At 36.8% G+C, this 19,326-nt stretch overlaps 3 protein-coding genes across 19 annotated transcripts; 2 read left to right on the top strand and 1 right to left on the bottom strand.

Annotated features, from left to right (window-relative positions):
- Window positions 1-107: 107 nt before the first annotated feature.
- Window positions 108-8,245, bottom strand: LOC124196174 (meiosis regulator and mRNA stability factor 1-like). Of its 10 annotated transcripts, none has more exons than XM_046590991.1 (27): window positions 7,977-8,237; window positions 7,774-7,887; window positions 7,531-7,703; window positions 7,267-7,299; window positions 7,153-7,181; window positions 6,960-7,072; window positions 6,784-6,896; window positions 6,536-6,705; window positions 5,964-6,255; window positions 5,729-5,876; window positions 5,372-5,655; window positions 5,078-5,277; window positions 4,907-5,000; window positions 4,601-4,780; window positions 4,103-4,290; window positions 3,804-3,970; window positions 3,534-3,748; window positions 3,145-3,471; window positions 2,947-3,063; window positions 2,833-2,871; window positions 2,506-2,742; window positions 2,067-2,270; window positions 1,652-1,922; window positions 1,266-1,444; window positions 930-1,097; window positions 675-761; window positions 108-610 (listed from the first exon to the last, which is right to left on the bottom strand). In XM_046590991.1, the coding sequence occupies exons 1-27, from the start codon at window positions 7,978-7,980 to the stop codon at window positions 449-451; spliced, it is 4,308 nt and encodes a 1,435-aa protein (XP_046446947.1). In that variant the 5' UTR covers window positions 7,981-8,237; the 3' UTR covers window positions 108-448. The 10 variants fall into 10 exon arrangements, with proteins under 10 accessions (XP_046446947.1, XP_046446948.1, XP_046446949.1 ...); XM_046590992.1 differs by having other exon boundaries at window positions 3,151-3,471; XM_046590993.1 differs by having other exon boundaries at window positions 5,741-5,876.
- Window positions 8,246-8,280: 35 nt separating this feature from the next.
- Window positions 8,281-13,700, top strand: LOC124196177 (aldehyde dehydrogenase family 3 member B1-like). Of its 8 annotated transcripts, XR_006875600.1 has the most exons (13): window positions 9,070-9,408; window positions 9,892-10,131; window positions 10,725-10,946; window positions 11,008-11,171; window positions 11,238-11,364; window positions 11,434-11,537; window positions 11,601-11,798; window positions 11,952-12,067; window positions 12,551-12,686; window positions 12,771-12,921; window positions 13,091-13,180; window positions 13,286-13,337; window positions 13,490-13,700. XR_006875600.1 is itself a non-coding variant. In XM_046591009.1 (11 exons), the coding sequence occupies exons 1-11, from the start codon at window positions 8,482-8,484 to the stop codon at window positions 13,529-13,531; spliced, it is 1,524 nt and encodes a 507-aa protein (XP_046446965.1). In that variant the 5' UTR covers window positions 8,323-8,481; the 3' UTR covers window positions 13,532-13,700. The 8 variants fall into 8 exon arrangements, 4 of the variants coding, with proteins under 4 accessions (XP_046446965.1, XP_046446964.1, XP_046446963.1 ...); XR_006875601.1 differs by lacking the exon at window positions 9,070-9,408 and adding an exon at window positions 8,281-8,505 and having other exon boundaries at window positions 13,091-13,337; XR_006875599.1 differs by lacking the exon at window positions 11,952-12,067 and adding an exon at window positions 12,301-12,416 and having other exon boundaries at window positions 13,091-13,337.
- A 515-nt stretch (window positions 13,701-14,215) lies between these two features.
- Window positions 14,216-18,184, top strand: LOC124196175. Its single transcript, XM_046591000.1, has 13 exons — window positions 14,216-14,417; window positions 14,496-14,676; window positions 14,742-14,883; window positions 14,943-15,097; window positions 15,166-15,468; window positions 15,526-15,755; window positions 15,828-16,418; window positions 16,477-16,690; window positions 16,769-16,882; window positions 16,991-17,178; window positions 17,246-17,356; window positions 17,425-17,536; window positions 17,632-18,184. Exons 2-13 carry the CDS (start codon window positions 14,610-14,612, stop codon window positions 17,904-17,906), a joined length of 2,502 nt encoding a protein of 833 aa, XP_046446956.1. The 5' UTR covers window positions 14,216-14,417; window positions 14,496-14,609; the 3' UTR covers window positions 17,907-18,184.
- The last annotated feature ends 1,142 nt before the right edge of the window (window positions 18,185-19,326 follow it).

The following is a 19,326-nucleotide window of genomic DNA, read 5'->3' as shown; positions in this document are numbered from 1 at the left end:
TTACATCGCATTACCTTTGAATTCAAATGAATAACCCTGAGTAAGGCCTTTCGATTTATAAATTTAAAGCCGTATTTCCATGAACAAAAAAGTTTGAATGAAACAACTTTTGTTTTATCGTTTAATTGGATGCAGTATGTATATCTAGATCGCAAAATCTCAAACATTTTTGTTTATGGAAATCTTGCTTTAAATTTTACATTCATTCTTTTTATGTAACTAATTCCGGTTTTGAGCCATTGTGATGCAAAACACTGAATGCAAAAAAAAGCATGACAAATTTTTGTTAACAATGCAAAATGAAAACATTTTTATACTACTTTTAGCTTCACTAAAAAATCAATATATATGCAAAATGCCAAGCAAACTTGGCATTTTCTTTATCGACTGCGACATACTAGAAACTAGACAGTTCTTATCAATGAAACCAAATCAATGTAGATCTCAGCTAGTTAAGGGGTTTGATTGCTGGAGTACGGAATTGTGCAGCAATTCTACTTTTCACGGGACTTTTTGGTGTTTTGTCAACATGAGACGCCATGATCAGCGATGGCCGTGGAAGTACTGACGCGGGAGGAGGAATTCCTGGGCCAGAAGTTGTTTCTTCGATCTGATAAGTACCATAAAATTTATATTTCCAATTAACTAATCGTTAAAGTAAATTGAATGTATACTTCTTCCACCGATGCTCCAGTTAAAGTAAAACTAGGCACAGGAGTAACGGGTACAGGAAAAGTACATGGAGTATGCCATGCGGTAAACTGGGAAAAAAAAAGGACAAAACATTAAACTCTAATAAATAATACAAGAAGATAGAGAAAGGATTATGTGTTAATGGCTTTTCGCATGTGAAATCGATTACAATGCGATTGAGCTACGGTGGCTGAAGGAAATTTGATAAATAGGTAATTCGTTCATAAAATGCCTACCCAGTAATTGCACGGGTAATTTGATGTTGTACCACTGGCATTCCAGTTCGGGGAGAAGCTTGTGTTAGAAACGTACGTCGGCGACACGCTTAAAGGGATGCCCATAGCCATGCCCCATATCGGACTCCAAGATACCGAAGGAATAAAAGTCGGGACAGGAGCGAACATCTAGTTTGCAGGAAGTGCAGTTTAGAATATATATAGAACAACACATGCACGAAGGAACGAAAAGCAAAGCAACCCAAGTTCCATTCATACCGAGGAGAGAAAAAAAAACGGAATTTTACATAAACTTAAATAACTGAAGAAAATGTAGACCACACGGGAACTACTTACAACAGAAGAAGCAGGGGCCGAGTTGAAAAATTGTTTGAGATCTTCATATATCCCTTCTTTATCAGGACTTTTATCTTCTTGACGAGAAATTATTTTTTCTTCCGGTGAAATTAGCCAGTGAGCTGGAGGTTTGATCCATGATGGTTTCGGTGCTTGCGCTACGGAAGGGGGGATCAAACCTGGCAAAGAAAACAGATTAACTCAAACTAAACTGTAAATGTGATTTAAAATACATTTAAATCAAATGTTGCATAGTTTTTATAAAACGTTGTACTATAGCTAGCTAGGATTCAATAACCAGCTGAAAATTATTTGATAATGCCCATGAAATTAGTCTATCATGAAATATATAGAATATTCCAATACGAAATAACATCAAGTTTTACCTGCCATTTCTCTGTGGAGTGTTAATACACGTCTAGGTCCCTTTCCGCGAATTACGACCAAATGACGAATGGATTGTAAAAGAGACATGATGCTCGATTGGCCATAGGTCGAGGGTCGACATTGGACTCCAAACCGCTCCAAATAACTGGACTCGAAGTTAGCAAACAACAGACGCCCTCCATTTTCATTCAAAAGTAAGTGAACTTGACGTGAAAACAACATGATAGGAACAAACCGGACGATTGGTTCTGTTTTACTCTCACTATCAACCTTTAAATATCACCAAATTTAAAATTACGAAATTGTTTTACAAGACATTTTAAGAATAGATTCAAGCTCAAAAATAGGATTTGAAGAGAAAAAATGACAACGCTAATAAGGCGTAAGTTTAAGTAGCAAAAATAAGAAACTTACTATTACTATATCCTCCATGTAATCAGTGAGAAAGCTATGTGGACACTCATGACCATTCATCTCTTTGTACTTTTCGAGTAGCTTGTGTAATGGCATTGACCCATCAATTACTGGATAAAGAATAGTAACTACTCGGAATTTGGAATTTGAAAGGCTGTTTTGATCAATCAATGATAATTCGGCTCCCCTCTCTGAATAAACAACCTAGAATGCAAATAAAAAGATAACTAAATTCAGTACAATATTTGAATATTAGTTCATATAACTTTTAGTGCCCTAAAAAATTTAAAATCTAAGAATTATGTACTTGGTAATATTATGTGGTATTAAGCCCGTTTCATAATTTGAATAATCACAAAAATAATTCACAATTAAAAAGCTAGCGCTAAAAACAATTAATATGCAAATTAACAAAAAAAAGACAAGGTCTATTCAGTACCTGAACATGGTTCCTTAGTTTTCCAACAAGTTCATCTAAACTTACAGCATTATATTGCTCAGGTCTTAAAGCAAAGCCGTAATGGATGCGAAATGCGTCTGGCAAATAGTTAAGCAACAAGGGTTGATGCGCAGAATGATTGCGAACCAAAGATGTAACTTGCTCGGATAAAATCTTCAAACGTTGTTTCATGGTCAACTGTACATACTTTTCTATTTCATTATCCATCTCAAAAACCTTGAAGATACATGGAATTATTAATACTTGCACAGTTTTGGATTAATGATAGTTTATATCACTCAAAATATAACACGAAAAACAAATCACCTGAACAGTTTCCGGAATCGTCTCGAAAAGTTCTACAAGCTAATTTAAAAATAAAATAAAATAAAAACTTGTCAGATTAGTGCTAATTATTAAGAGTAAAAAAAGGGAAAAAACCTTTTGGCAACCGTAGTCTGAAACGCGGCACTGCCTACCAAAGTGATGGTGATAGGCAGGTATAAATTTAGCAAAGTCTAGTTTACATTGTGGAGCATGCTTCAACAATTCGACAACCTGTAAAGCCGGAAAACGATTAGTTTTCCGTAAATTGTTTAAAAGTGTTTGAAAAATAAGGCAGAAACTGAGCAGAAAAACCTCAACTGCAAATTGCTTAGTACGCTCCATTTCCTCTAATGTCTGTTCGCGCTTCGGTAAGGCGATTATTTCTTCTCCCTCAGCCGTGGTCATCACGACTACTGAAGCTTCTGCAACTTGCGATAAGAGATCACTGAGATGGCAAAGTCCATAGTCTCTGGGATCGAAGGGACGGCCAAGTGTCTTTTCATAAAGGGTTGCGAAGATCGAAACGCTCATCTGTTTACTGGCTTGGGCTTTCAAGTTTCGTAATAAATCGGATGTAAAACGTTTCATCTGTGCTTTGTGGCTAAGAGTGACATGTCGTCTTGTACCTTCTCCTAAAATCTGCAAGAGCGATATTAGTAATGAATTGCTATATAACGCCCAGACGTTAATGCTGACGATACCTGAACAACATGAGATAAAGATTCTAGCAAATCAATAAGACGGGTATATCCGTAATCAGCTACTCGACATTGGCGACCAAAATGATGGTGATAAGCTGGAATGAACTTGGAAAAAGGAATACGAGATTGTGGAGCCATTTTCAATAAATCTACAAGTTCTCGACAGAGAAGTGACATCTGAGGAAGCAAGGACGGATTCAGCGATTGTAAGGGCTCTAAAAAAATTGTAATTAAGCAACATTTTTTGTTTATGAATTATACATCGTATACCATTATCTTGCAACTGATCGTTTTTTCCTGACCACTGTAATCGTTTGTGGCCAGCTACAGAAACTATGCCCACTCCTTTTACACATGAGATGAGATGTTCCAGTGGTACTCCTTTCTCTTCATTTACATTCAGGCCACCCATTTCTATTTCAAAACAGCGTGCCAAACTAACAATAAAGAGAAAACAGTGTTAATAAAGAGAATATAATTAAAAAGCAAATAATAATAATATCAATAATAATAATAATATCAATAGTAATAAACAAAACAAAATTTAAAGCAAAACCGAAGTCTTTTACCTGGCCAATGGAATAGTGCCTCCGTGTGACTGCAACAAACAGTGAGTGTGAAGTGCAATTTGATGAAGTGTAGAGTATACCAACGGAAGTTCCGGTGAAGGTTCTGGCTCGGCCCAGCCATGGGAAACATTGTTTGGAATACAATCGTGAAGAGGACAACGTGGCATTTCGGCCACCGAAAGTTCAGGCTGAAAAACAACATACGACAAACAAGCGGACGATTAAAAAAAAAAAGAATGATGCAAATGTACGTTTAACCGGTTTGACCCCTTCAAGGGTGAAACGACCCAACTAAATAAGGGTTTAAATACACAGTAGATTTTTAGAATTTTGAAGTAGCAATAAGAAGTCAAAGTCCACCGCCGTTTAAAATCAATCTGGAAGGCAGCTGAATGATCTCAACAAAGGAAACGCACTATCATGGTCAAAACTAGCTAACGTTCAGTAATCCAACAACTGATAACACAAAACATCGAGAAGTACCCGGAAGTACCATACCTCGGAAATTGAAGAACTACTTCGGGATACGGAGATTACATCTCTAGTAGACTGTTCGCCACTAAACTGATGTACTTTAGAAGGTTGATATTGATTTTGTAGAAAAACTACACATCTTCCATGGACGTCGTCTGTGACATGCAAAATATCGCGAAGTCGATGAAGGTCTGCTAAACTCACCTGCGTTACATATATGTATGTATGAATGTATATATATATATATAAAAAAAAAAAAAAAACATTACAAAAGTTTTACATTTTTTCTAATAAAAGAATCAATAAAAAAATGGCAAATGATGGAATTACCGATGTAGTGTAGCGTTGTTCATACAACTCACGGAATTTGAAAAGTGGAAGACGACGTTGAGGTATTTCGGCGAGAAGCGCATTTACTTGAGCTCTGCCGAAAAATATTCGTGAAAAAATGGACGATATAACAATTTACAGAGAAAGGTTTGACGAATGCCGACTACGTACCTGATTTGAAGAGGTGTTGGCACACTTCTTCCCGACCCCAAGCCATGGCTATTCTGATCGTAGGCAATCATAATTCGCTTGCTTCCTAATTTGCGTCGATGAAGCTGGGAAACGCAATACTGGGCATCCTGAATGGATGGCACGCGCACTATGGCCGCAAGATGACCATCATTCTGAAGATGAACAGTAACATTCATGACCTAGATTTATACATGTATCATTATTACAAAGAGTTCGGATCTTGAGAAGCTTCTAGGAAAATGGTGTCAAGTAAAAAGCCGTAATGAAATATACCATGACGTGCTGCTTGAAAACAGAGGATATGAGCGTCTTCATCTCCTTTGCACCGATGCTTTGGTCTAAATTAGTAACGTGTAGATCGACGGCAATAGCAGATACAGTGTTTGACGTATAGGCGGGAGGCTGCACGGGTGACAACGATGGCTGTGAAGGTGTTGAGGCAAAGACAGGTTTGAGATTTTCAGTGGCTGGAGCAGGAAACGGAATGTAGGCAGCACGATTTTCGTCCTTGTCATGGGCATGATTTTCTTGACTTTTGAACGGCGATTGGTGTTGGGCTAATTCGATTAGAAGAAATTTTTTCAATGAAAACCGGGACAAAGAACGACAAAAAGAGAGAAGAGTAAAAACCTTTGTGGTTACCACGTATCCTTCGATGGCCCTGAGGAGTTTTCTCGACTAGATATTCCGAGGGGGTTCGGTAATAGTCCCACCTGTTGGGCCCATCAGCGTCTAATACGGCACGATGAAAAGTATCGTCCACACTGGGTTGATCAGCCTATTCAAAATGAGAGACTAGTTAACGTTGTATTTAAAGCATATGGTCGGACTAATATTCGGAAGGGGGTCGGCAAGAAAGAATTACCAGTTCAGTGCAGAGTTCTTCATAGCTGGGCACAGTTTCCTTCTCTTCTCCATTGTCGCAACGTGGACGAAGATTTAAGAGCCGTGGAGGCGCCACTTTGGCTGGGTTAGGTGGAGGAGGGAAAGGTGTAAAATGGCGCTTACATGCTCCTTCAATCATTTCCTTAGAATGATGATGAACGACGAGCAGGTCGTTGGGCTGCATGCGAGAACCGGCACTAGGTTGAAGTGGTGGAAACTGTACAGATATTTTTCGGCCAAAAACGTCTTCACCTTCCATCCGCAACAGAGCTCTTCGAAGCAATGAAAGGTGCCGAAATGGAAGAGATCAAAATTAAGAAAGATCCTTGGATTGCAACAGTGAGTACGTATCGGCACGAGTGGGGAAGGTATTGTACACGCTAGAGGAAAACAGTCGACTAACTTTTGACACAGCCCGTTGTAATTAATCTAGTGTGTCAACGTCGTTTTTAAGGGATAGGAAAAATGGGAATAACGTACGAACTGCACAATGAAACAAAAGCAAGGAGCATGCCTCCGGCACCAAATACTTCAGTTATCGTCATTACCCACCTTTGAGCGGCAACAGTACCATTGAAACGAACGATGCCTCGGCCACCTTGTAACTGAACCATTTTCCCCCCACAGTTTCCTGCTATTTGTTGAACCCTCTGGCGTATTTGGGATGGTGGAACAAAATGCGGTAAATTTAAAACGTTCAAATATACGGCATCGGTGTTTTCCTTCAAGATTGAATTAGTTTGTATTTTTTAATATATTTTAAAATACTCATATGAAGGCAGATTTGAAAAACAAATTACCTTGTTTGCATCTACTAAAAAAGGTACATCCTCCAAAATATCATCAAACAAATAGTGCTCATTGGAGCATAACAACAAGGCCTCAGATACTAATATCTGATGAAGAAGGATGACTGGAAATTTTTGAATTTAGCCTAATTACTAATAGATACTCATCTTATTCATACTGAACTTACTATGAATATTTTTACGATTCTTAAAATCACAAAGATCTGTAGTAAAATTTACATCGGAGGTTATGAGCATTATGGCACACGGGGTTCCAATATTGTCCGCAAAACGCCTCATACTAAAATATATAAAGATTGCGTTTCGTTACAATTTAGATTTTAAAATTTGATTTAGAGCACAAGTATGCCGGTTATTTACGTTTGTCTCAGCTTTTCGTCGCAGGCGTTCTATATTTTTTCCCCCCAGATTCATGCATATAAGGTACACATACAATTACATAACTTGCTTTGGGAAATTTAGTTTATAAAGTACCTTGTGTGTACTGCTGACATGTACCACAGTGACCTAAATATGGAAAGAGATACTTTAATAACAATTTAACCATGAATAAAACTTAACTTTGTTTAACATGCAATATTTTAAATTCAGCAAAGAAAGAAATTTACCACACAAAGTAAAAATAAATTGAATAATGACAGTATGACATGTTAACTATAGCACACATCATTCAGGATTATGACAATTTCTAATCTTCACCTATTTTAGATAGTCTATACATTTTGATGGATTTAGTACCTGAGCATTGTTTAAATTGGTGATCAATTCCTTTTTTTCTTTATTAACATCACAAACAACTAAAAATTCAGCTTCTCGATAATTCACTAAAAATCGTTGTCTTATGGCTTCTACAACTGCCATTCCATGGTAACAGTTGGGTAATCTAACATTTTCTATATCCCAGAAAATACCTGTATGGAAAATTTAGAATGACCAACAAAAATTTGGATATGATAATAATAAATGTTTCAATAATAGTACCAATAGGAGTACATGGAACCTTAGAAAATGAACCACAAAGAAAGCAAGATGAAATTGATTTTGCTTCAGTCCAAGCTGGCATTTCGCTTCTACTTCTTTCCATCATTAAATTGTCTACATCCAATGTAAAATGAACATCTAAGTGTTAACTGTTTGGAAATCTTACAATTCCATTGAGGTATTTAAAATGAATAATATCAAACACATGTGTAGGTTGATTGAAGGTGATGACTGATGAGGTTACATATGGGACCTTCAACCTTGAGCTCAGAACAGTTCAGCTCAGACAAATTTCATTCATCTACACTTCCACATCACATGATACTTCAACAAATTGAAAATTGAGTTATTATTGCAGATAAAAAAGAAAACAAGAAATTTTCTGGCATTGGCATTGGCTTATGATTGTTTGAGGATTGGCTCTTGAGCTCATTGAATGTCTTGTGTTTTGAGTTTTGACTCATGACTCATGAGCGTGGTCAAAACAGCAGACGAAAATATGGAGTTGACAGCATCATGGAAAAAAAACAATAGGGGGCTCTACGAGTACGTGTTGCACTTGCATGCATTTCATTTTTCATTTTTTTGTGCAGTCGAAGTAGTAGCTAACATCTCTGTGACTGAACAGGTTTAGTAGCAAACCTTTTTTAATTGTTTAAGGTTGTTGATGAACTAACGACTGGCGAAAAGATTCTTCAAGCTTCAACCATGGCTGCTTGTGATTTTGTTTCAGTGAGTTTCAATTTTTTGTTCCGTAGGCCTACTATTCTTGTATTCCTTAAGAAACGATAAGGGCCAGCATATTTCAGCCTTAATTTCCTAATGTTTATGTTTTGTTTATTATTATTGAATTTTTGGTTGCATTATTAATGATTTACCGCATTAATTCCATTTATTTAGATATTTCTCACTAAAATAGTCAAGTCAACATAATTTTCTAAAATTTTTCACTTTCAAAAGCTTCTATAATCCAGAACAAGGCTAAATTGGGTGTTTGAAATACTTAAGGCAGTAATTTGTAATGGAAACAAGTTTCTAGTTTTGATAGTAAGTTATTTTTGTTACCGATGAACTTTCTGACTGCTTATAGAACATGTGTCATTCATTATCTATATCAACCTCTGCTCCTGGTTTCAAGGCTGATGGCTGATGTTTCATTTATTGTTATCGCGATCGATATCGTATCGAACGTTTTATTTATATGAAGATAACATTGTTTATGTAAACCTACTGTGGGGAATCTAACCTATATTAATTAAACTAGTGTATAAATAATGTTCAAAAAGTAACAAAAGATGGTGACAACGTAACAACGTTGATTAGTTACTTTTGGACGTTTTTTTTTGCTTCCGAGACCATTTCATCCACACAATTCGAGAATGCCCCTCTAGGCTTTTTTGTCCTTGGTACACCACGAGATAGAAGGAGGTATATCAACTGCCTGCCAATCGTATCCGTGTCTAGTCTCCACAGTCCACAGTGCATATCTCTCCGTTGCAGTAGTGTAGTGTGTCGAGTTCAGAAAAAAAGTTTGACTGTGTCTGTCAAGAGAGTTGCTACAGGCAGTTGTTTATTTGAATTCTCGAAAACTGAACCATCATGACTAATAATGAAAAAACTAGAGATCTCGGCGTGGTAAGTTTGTTTGTTATGTGGTTTCCGTTTTCTTGTTCAAGGCTCGTGATCTTCGTAACCAAACAGGGCCCAGAGAAATGTCTGCGAAGGTCTGTTGCATTTTTTCTAGCATCGTGCCTTTCTCTAGCGGTTCGAGAAGGAGGACAAAAGAAGTTTTCGTTTTCTCTCTCCATTGCCCCGTTGCAAAGTTGAATAATAGTGACTTAAAGCAGTGACTTTCAGCTGAGAAATCACTCAGCACTGTGGTCAATTAGAATTGAATTTCTGGCTCGTCGCTAATACGTATTTGGGCTTGCAAGTATCATTTATGAAGGAGTTTTCACTAAAAAGTCACAAAGTTCTATTGAACATATGTGATATTTCTGGTAAACTGGAACTACTTAATTCATTCATGATTTTCACCTTCCAGATTTATTTAAAAATATTATTATTATTTACATTCCTTGTGTTTTTCTTTGTTCTTCTATTTTATGTGTTATCTAGGTTATGCAGAAAGCTAGAACTGCATTCGCAACGGGTAAGACTCGCGATGTAAATTTTCGAATTCGTCAACTGGAGAGCCTTCTCCGCATGTATGAAGAAAATGAGGCAGATTTGATGAATGCGCTGTATAAGGACCTTCGCAAGCCGAAACCTGAAGCCAAGTTGATGGAAATTGAAGTTCTCAAAGGGGACGTGCGAACCATGATTCAGAATTGCAAAGAGTGGTCAAAACCTCAACGGGTTAGTTCAATTCTTTATGTGTACTAGTTGATTTTTTTTTTATTGTCCTTATTAAGGCTTAGTTTGTTATCGGAAGCAGCAGACCAAACAACAGTAATCAGTAAACGCTCGCCAAGTCGCCATTCTTTTGGAACGGCGATTATAATGAAGGTTTTTCTTCTACTAGTGCTGGACTTCAAATATTTAGATTTTTGAAATAATATTTTATTCATTTGAAAACAAACAATGATTAGAACCTTACATTTTCAAAAATTCACTTTTGTCTATTGTATTTTTACGTTTCCATTATGCATTGAAGGGCATCTTCTGTTTAATCATCATTATTAATAAAATAATCATAAAATATTCATCCATTTCCTCATAGCAAAATCAATCCTCCTAATCAAAATTAAAATTGAGATTGAGCCTGACGTGACTGTGTCTACGCAATGAGCTACTTTTCACTGCAGTGTGGTCGGAACCGTTGACCAAATAATATATTATAAGCGTCCAACGTAATACCTAGAAAATACTATAGTTGTAACAGAACGGAATTTTTTGCCAAAATCTCACAGGAATTTTGATTTAAATGTATTTTTTGCTTTTCTTTTTAGGTTCCTAAAACCCTCGTTACCATGATGGACACTCCCGTCATTCTTCAAGATCCATATGGAGTTGTTTTAGTTATTGGATCATGGAACTATCCCGTTCAGCTTTCACTTATACCCGTTTCAGGAGCAATCGCTGCCGGAAACTGTGTTATTATCAAGCCATCGGAAATTGCCCCGGCCTCGTCTAAATTGTTAGAAGAGTTAATTCCTCGTTACTTGGATCAAGTTCGTATTAGCAATTGTTTTATCAATGTAATCTACGTAGTAACATAACAAATGTTGGTAGGAATGTTTTCAAGTCGTAACTGGAGGACCTTCAGACGTTCAAGAATTACTAAAGCAAAAATTTGATTACATTTTCTTTACGGGATCCACAAATATCGGAAAAATAGTTCGTGAGGCAGCCAACAAACACTTAACTCCAGTTACGTTAGAACTTGGAGGGAAAAGGTATTTAACTTCCCTTTTTTGTCACCCAAAAATATCCAACTCATTTTTCGGTTTAAACCTATGCAGTCCCGTTTACGTTGATGAGTCAGTTGATATGACAATCGCTGCGCGTCGCATCATTTGGGGGAAAATGGTTAACTGTGGCCAGACTTGCATCGCCCCCGACTACATTCTTTGCAATAAATCTACACGGGTAAAACTATTCTACTATTTAAACACCAGCAGTTGAGTTTAGGTGTAATTTCTTGTTTCGGTATTACAGGATCGTTTGGTAGATAAGATTCGGGAAATCTTGATCGAGTGGTATGGCCAGGACCCACAAAGTTCACCTGACCTGTGCCGAATTGTAAATGTTCGTCATTTCCAGTAAGATACTCATAGCTGATCATTACTCTTGAGGCCAGTGTGTTATCAGTTTTCTGTATCCAGACGTTTGCAAGCTATGCTCGGCAGTGGCAAGGTAGCCATTGGAGGCAAAAGTGACGCCGATGACCTATGGATAGAGCCAACTGTGTTGATTGACGTTAAGCCTACCGATGCTGTGATGCAAGAAGAGATATTTGGGCCAATACTTCCAATTGTGGAAGTTGAAAGTGCCTATGATGCAATTCAGTTCATCAACGCGCGGTAACGGATTTCGCCCTTTTTCCCATTTTTCTAAATTGTATTTATTGTTTCATAATTTCGTGTTGGGTTCGAAGATAACATGGATTCGTGGCTTGTCTCAGAATCAAGGCATTTAAAATAAGATCATCATAAATTTAAATTTATCCTTAATAGAGAAAAAGCGTTGACGATTTATATCTTCTCGCGAAATGCAAAGACGCAGCAGGCCTTTTTAGAGGAAACCTCTTGTGGTAGTGTGTGCGTAAATGACACGATGATGCAATTTACTGGTGAGACTATGCTCGTTATGAATTTCTATTCCCCTGCACGAAACTGTCAGTCTTCGACTATCACACATCAGAGTTCTTTATCTGAATGTATTCTTCAGTTTGGTTTCCACTAATGAACTAATTGATTTTCATCAAAGTCTCTGTTAATAGTATAATCTCTTCTTATCCTACATCTGCACTTTTTCAAGTCTTCTAATTTCTGCACTTTTGATTATCATTTCTATTTGGTTTAGGGAGAAGCCACTTAGCTTGTACATCTTTTCTAAAAACAAGAAAATAACCAATCTTTTCACGGGGAATACAAGCTGTGGCTCAATTTGTGTCAATGATACAATGGTGCAATTTTCAGGTTGCTTATCACTCAATTTCTTTGTCCATATTTTCTAAACGTTTGTGAAAATGTTGTTACTTTTCGTGACTTTTTCGCCAATATTTCTACGCCAAATTCCTTTTAACAATTCATTTTGTATAATTGTGTTACAGTGGAAGAATTGCCATTTGGAGGTGTTGGCGCTAGCGGGATAGGCGCCTACCATGGAAAATATAGTTTCGACACCTTCACGCACAAGAAATCTTGTTTAATCCGGTCCTTTGACAAGATGGGAGAGGCGCTCGGAAAGTACGTGACGCGTGTCCACTGCATGACGCTAACTTCAGTTTTTATTTGATAATAATGATTGCGTTTTTCCTCCTGTTTATTCAGAGATCGCTATCCTCCTTATACGGATGAAAAAATCCGCCGGTTAATTTTTCTTCTTAAAAAACGCGAATTACCCAGTCTTCGCTTTGTTCCTTATGTAGCCAGTTTTGCCTTAGGCGTTGCTTCTGCCGTACTTGTGCGCTATCTTGCCAAGGTAACAAACTAAATATGAATATATATATATTTATCTAGAATGTAGATTTTGACCGAAATGTTAGTTTTCGGTCTAGTTTGCTTTTATTTATCAGTTTGTTTTGCCTTGGGATCAGTGACCTGTTTACAATATTTGATTTGTTTTCTTGTTGCTTTTCATGGAATTAAAGTTATGGGCAAGTTCCCATCTCTACAAAATGGTTCGAAAAATCCAGCATTGAGTTGACGATATCCTCCCAATGCACATCCTGACTTACACAGTAATACCTATTTTCCCTCTACGAACGTTGCCGCGACTTTTTTTTTTTTTTTTTTTACTTTACTTTACTTTATTATATCTACCGTGCCATCTTTACCAACTGTAGTCTAGTCAAAGTTTCTGTTGGTGAAAACAGCGTCGTTTATTTAGAAATCAAGGTAAGTTCCCGATTCTTATTTTTATGTAACCGTGTAGATGTTTAGATGTCTAGATATGATGTCTTATCATTTTGCGGGTCACTGATCACTTCGTCGTGCTGTAATTGTTTTGTTTGTTTGTTTTTTAAACAAAATTTGTGTTTTTCTCTTAGGAATTGGGTTTCGAAGATAAGTTACCTGATGTTATGGGTTAATAACCAGTGGACCAGTTATTCTGAGTTTGGAGTATCGCAAGACTTCTTCTAGACTATTGGTGTCCTTCTACATAAAAGATTATTATGATTCCATATAGTCCCCCTTTATTGGTTCTTCATAGTTTTCGTTTCTATTGGGAATACATATACATTACTTGTTACTTATTAATTGATTCGTATATTGTTCATCTCCCGCAAACGGATTCTTTGTAATTTTTACTTTTCGGGTTAAATCTATTGCTACGATAGGCTGCGTCACGACTGTGAAGTACACCATTGACACGAAATGTAGTGGCACATGGCAGTAGTCGTATATTTGAACTTATTATTGCCACGACAAAAGAATCTATATGCTATGGTCATGGCAATGGCATATAAAATTCGATTTTTCTTCAAGGAGAAACTTTTTAATTACAAGAAAGCATATGTTTTACTAAAACACCTAACTGGGAAAAAGTAGCTACCTGCAATGTTAAATAAAAAATAGCAGTATTTTTGGGTTTCAATTTCTTTGTAGTCGTGTACGGCATCCTGCAAAAGCATTCCGCATTGTTGAAAAAAATTTTAAAAAGTAAAAAGTGTGGCAAACGCAAACCAATAGATGGCTCTTATAAGTTGTGTTCTCTTCATTTACGGCAGGTGTGTATAACTGTATATCGATATTTTATACCCATTTTCCACTATCGTTACGCGATATTTGCTTCAACTTTTGGGGAAAAACTCGAGAGGAAAATTTAACCATGATTTAACATTGCAGTGAGCAGTGGGCAGTGGCTACACAGTTATGCTATTACTACTAATTACTCTGTTTTAGTGCTTACTTGTGTGTTACAGTTTAGAAAATAATGCATTAGCAGTTAAAAATAATCAAATACCTCAGGCCCAGGTAGTAAGATCAATTGACTTTCTTCTGTTGATCAGATTTTTTAAAAACAACTCAAACATTTTGGTTTGTTGTAACTAGTACTAGAGCAACTATCGAATCGCGTGCTATCCGGGTGTGGCGCTATACCTGATAGGCTGTCATGTAAATTTGTCAATTTGACAACAAACCTTAAAAAAAAATACTGCAGTTATAATGTATCTCCTTATTGCTGGATTGCTAGTATTTTTACATGCAGCACAATTGTTTTCTCCAATCCAAGGTAATATTTTCAGTTTCATAAATATATAAATACACAACTATGTGGAAATTTTACCTTTTCATTAGCAATACAAGGAGATTATGTTGGGTGCTATCAATATCAGGAGATAAACAACGGTCAAAATTCTATGAATTTTATGATAAATAACCCAGCTGCAGCAGATTCTCCTACAAGCTGTCTATCCCAGTGCAGGCATCTTCAGTACAAGTAAGGAGAAATAAGCTATGTCTAGATTAGAAATCTAAATATAATTCTCCATCCTGCAGATATTCAGGAATTCATGATGGGAAGCAGTGTCTATGTACAAGTTCACTAGGTGCCCAATCTATCAATGATACTTGCCCTTTGACTTGTATATCAGATAATTCAAAATTATGTGGAGGTCCAAGCTCAATGAGTGTTTATGAAACCGGATTCATAGGTAACATTTTCTCAGCTACTGTATCCTATAGATTGTGTTTAAATTGTTTTGTTTTTTTATTTTACCAGTGTCTGGGCCACCTAAATCTTTATCACAGCTGAGTAAGCATGAAAATACAATGAAAATTACTTGGGAGCATCCAGTCATTTCCAATGGAATTATCCTGGAATATCATGTTGCTGCTACTCCAGTGTCTTCATATTCAGTTAGTACAGTAGGTCTCCCAATGGATTGGGTTTTCTCAAACGTAACAACAACAACAGAACTACCAGGACTTCAGCCTGGTACTCAGTATAATATTACTGTTAAAGCTAAAACCATGGATGGATATGGTGTGCCATTATCAAATATTTTCAATACTGAAATTGGAGGTAAACAGTAAAACTAACATGTGAGTTTTTCAGCAATTTTTAAATATTTGTATTTAGCCCCAGATAAACCAGAGCGTCCCGTGGTGATCAAATCAGCTAATAACACGGCCACAATCCAGCTGAAACCGATCTTACCCAGTCACGGACCCATAACATCCTACAGAATCATAGTTTTAAACGAAGATGCTGCCTCCATAGGTGTACACAAAGATAGCCCGTTAAAAAACTGGGCAGAAGCAAAAGCAGAAAATATACCGTTTTACATTGCTGCCGAATTAAGCCCGGAGGTTTGCTAAAAAAATGTTTCCTCTTCAAATAAATAATTGCCTTTTTTAATGATATAATTTTTTGCTTTCAAGTTTTTTAAGCAAGAGTTTGTGGTCGGAGATGGTGGAAACTATGGTGGAACTTTCAACAATCCTCCATTACCTGATGATCGAGAAGTACTTTTCGTTTTAGGGGTTGTATCTACATACGAAGGTGTATCTAAATACTCCTTTTCCGAACCGAGTAATCCTATAGGAGTTGACGCTCCTGAAGTTGGGCCAAAGTTTGTCGAAGCCGTTGCCGAAACTCAACCTCCCAGCCAGCAAACACCTTTAGTAGTTGTGGAAGAAGATCCTGGCACTAACGGCAATAGCTTCACTAAATTACTGGAAGAAACAGATTTGATTGACAAAATTCCTATTCGGAAAACTAAACCCATAACCAGTGGTCGAAGCACAACTCGCCGACAGCGACTTCCGTATGGAAGAGATCCTCCCGCTTTAGTCGTTGGCTTGTCCGCTGCCATCGGCGTTTTAGGCTTTTTACTTCTTATTTCCATCTTTGTCTATTTTTATTTGCGTCATAAAGTTCATCGCAACGACTTAAATCGCCGCAAATGCTCGAGAAAACAATCAGACAGACAGGGTCTGACTCACGGAGGTTCTACCTCGACAATTGAATTGGTATGTATGGCATACTAAGTTAAATGATTGAGAAATTAATTCTTGTATCTTATCATAGGATAGTGGCTACGTGCACTCTTCGTTTGTGATGGGAATTGAAGAGACTGCTGTCGATCATTACGAATCATTAATTCAACGTATGTGGACAATTCCATCCGAAAATATTGTTAAAACCGCAGATTCGATTGGATCTGGAAAGTTTGGCAAAGTATTAAAAGGCAACATTCAACGAGGCGAATCTAAAATTGAAGCGGCTTTGCACATCATTGAAGGTATATTCATTAGAGATGTTTTCTAATTATTTCAATCATATTTAAAAACTGTCATTGTAACCTGTTGGAAACATTTAGACAAGTCTTTGGCAAAAGGAGAAAGAAATTCCATGTTAAAAGATCTTGGAGTCCTGATTAAGGTTGGGCAACATGCTAATATAGCAGGTATTATTGGCGTATGTGAAGAACCAGGTAATAAAAATAATTAATAATGTATACAATATTTTCATATTAATTATATGTACATATATTATTATAAGTAAATACTGAGTTCATGTCTCACTGTGTTTTAAATTACAGAAATGATGTTGGTCGCTACGGAATTTTATGGGATGAATTTAAAGGAATTTTTACTAAATAGTCGCGCATTGAACAACTACCCGTCTTATGCCACTAAAGAACAAAGATTCTCAACCTTACACGAAGCTCAAGCCATAGACGTAGGTCTTGGTATCACCAAGGGAATGGCTTATTTGCAATCATTATCGGTCAGTTTTCAATTCTTTTCTTCAGATAAAATCCATCTAAAATAATTGTTTCTGTATATCTATGTAGGTACCTCACAAAAGGCTATCTTCTAGAACGATTTTCATATGCAGCACCGACGGAACTGTTCCTAAGATCTCGGGGTTCGGAATGGACTATTATCAACCAAACAATGGACAGGTGAGCACTAAATTAGAACGGAAATGTATTTTTAAACTTTAATGCTTATTTTCTGTCTAATGTGATAGAGCACCGATTTTAAACGCTGGATTGCTCCTGAAGCGTTGACGAGTCCTCAGCATGCACCCAAATGTGAAGTTTGGTCATTTGGCATCATCCTCTGGGAAATTGTTACCCTTGGTAATTAATGTGCATCTTTTTCTTAATAATTATTAAAAATGATTTTAGCTTTATTAGCAATCAAAAATAAATACAAAATAAAACTATTGAATTAGGTGCAACCCCTTATGTCGACATTCGGGTCAGTAAGGAGTTGATTCAGCGTGTCCAACGTGGGCTGCGGTTGAAACAGCCTGGTAATATCGGACTTCCTCTTTATCAAATCATGGTTAGCTGCTGGCAGATCGATCTTGATGAACGCCCCGCCTTTCAGGAACTTGTTGAAGTTCTTCAACAAGCATTTAACCAAGCACTTGACTATTTGAGTTTTAATCTCTATCCCGAGTTTACTTACGAAAGGTACGACCCGACTGTGGAAGTGAATCGATAATTGACGCTGTTTGCATGACTAAAATTAGCTTTTCGAAAGATTGCTGGTTTTATTTCTGTGACTAAGTTTAAAAAACAGTTATGACAAGTGCAAAATTTTAAGTGAGCCGTCCAAGCGAGGGGAAGTTTAAGAGATCCGTCCAAAAGTACATCGCCGAATTTCTTGTTTGGCGTTCTACGTTGTTTTCTCAAATAACTGAAGGTTTTTAAATTAGGTCTTTACGAAAATGTTGTGCAGTCTTCGTTTGTATTTTTACGAAATACACTGATTTTATATGACCTATTTAGTTAGTACTTTTTAAAAAAAGTAGCATTCTGTAATTGTAATACACAGAAAATAGTATGAGTTATGCATGTCAGCATGTGCACCTAGAATTTCTATAACTGTAAACATGTCGCTTTAAACTTGGTTGGCAGATAGTTATGACAAAATTCAACAGAATATTGGAGCAGCCTGATATCCTTAGCAACGGAACTAGAAAACTTTAAAGCAATAAAGAATGTTCAACAGTAAAATTGACAGTGATTTAAGCTAAAGAAATCTACCATCTCATATTACTCAGTACTTCATCAATCTTCTCCTCTTCCCCATTTCCGTCGTAGTAGCGGTAGTAGCATCGCAAGCGAAATTGAAATTCCTCTCCTCTACGACTTGTCCGAACAACAAAACTATAGAATAAACATTTCGGACAAGCCGTGGGACCCTCCTAAATCTTAAAAAAAAAAAAAGAGAGAAAGAGAGAGATTAGGCTGAGTGGAATGTTTAAAAAAAAAAAAAATTTATTATTCAAAATTGAAATTACAATGTTTTTTGAAAATTTCGCAGTTAATGATGAAATAATACTTACTCGTCTAATTCAGCAGTAGCAATGTTTTCAACGGGATAAAGTGCGTTTACGACACGCTTATGTCTTGAACCTTGATATTAAAAGACGTTCAATTTTGAAGCGTTCACAGGCAGGTAGTTTAAAGGAATAATGGCAGTTCCGTTCCATCGGAACTGATTGTCAAATTATTCATCGGTTCTTTGGCCAAATTAGCCTTCTACTCTACCAAATGGGTTATGGAAGTCGACTAATCAAATCCGGGAAGTAAATTCCTTTCCCCGCTTCCTAGAAAAGCGATGCGATCGCGAAAATCAACTCCTAGTCCCCTCCTTCTTTCCCCCCATTGCAAAATTTAAAAAATATAAGCGATAGGGAATTTCGGCATTCTGCGAACAGAGAAAAATCCGGTGTGTTAAGGCAAACAATTCAATTCTATTTTAGTCCGTTTCCGGATTAAAATAAAACCCAATTCCGGATTCAAACTTGAAGGTGCACTGGTGTGTGAGAATGGGAGATGGCTTGTTTTTAGTTATTATGGGATTAAGAATTGTTAGCGCGTAATTAAGAACTTATGATGAAACTTTTCCTTAATAG

Source organism: Daphnia pulex, chromosome 6 (assembly GCF_021134715.1).
Source record: "Daphnia pulex isolate KAP4 chromosome 6, ASM2113471v1".
Classification (NCBI taxonomy): Eukaryota; Metazoa; Arthropoda; class Branchiopoda; order Diplostraca; family Daphniidae; genus Daphnia; species Daphnia pulex.
Note: the sequence above shows the minus strand (reverse complement) of the source record. Positions and strands in the feature narration are given on the sequence as shown.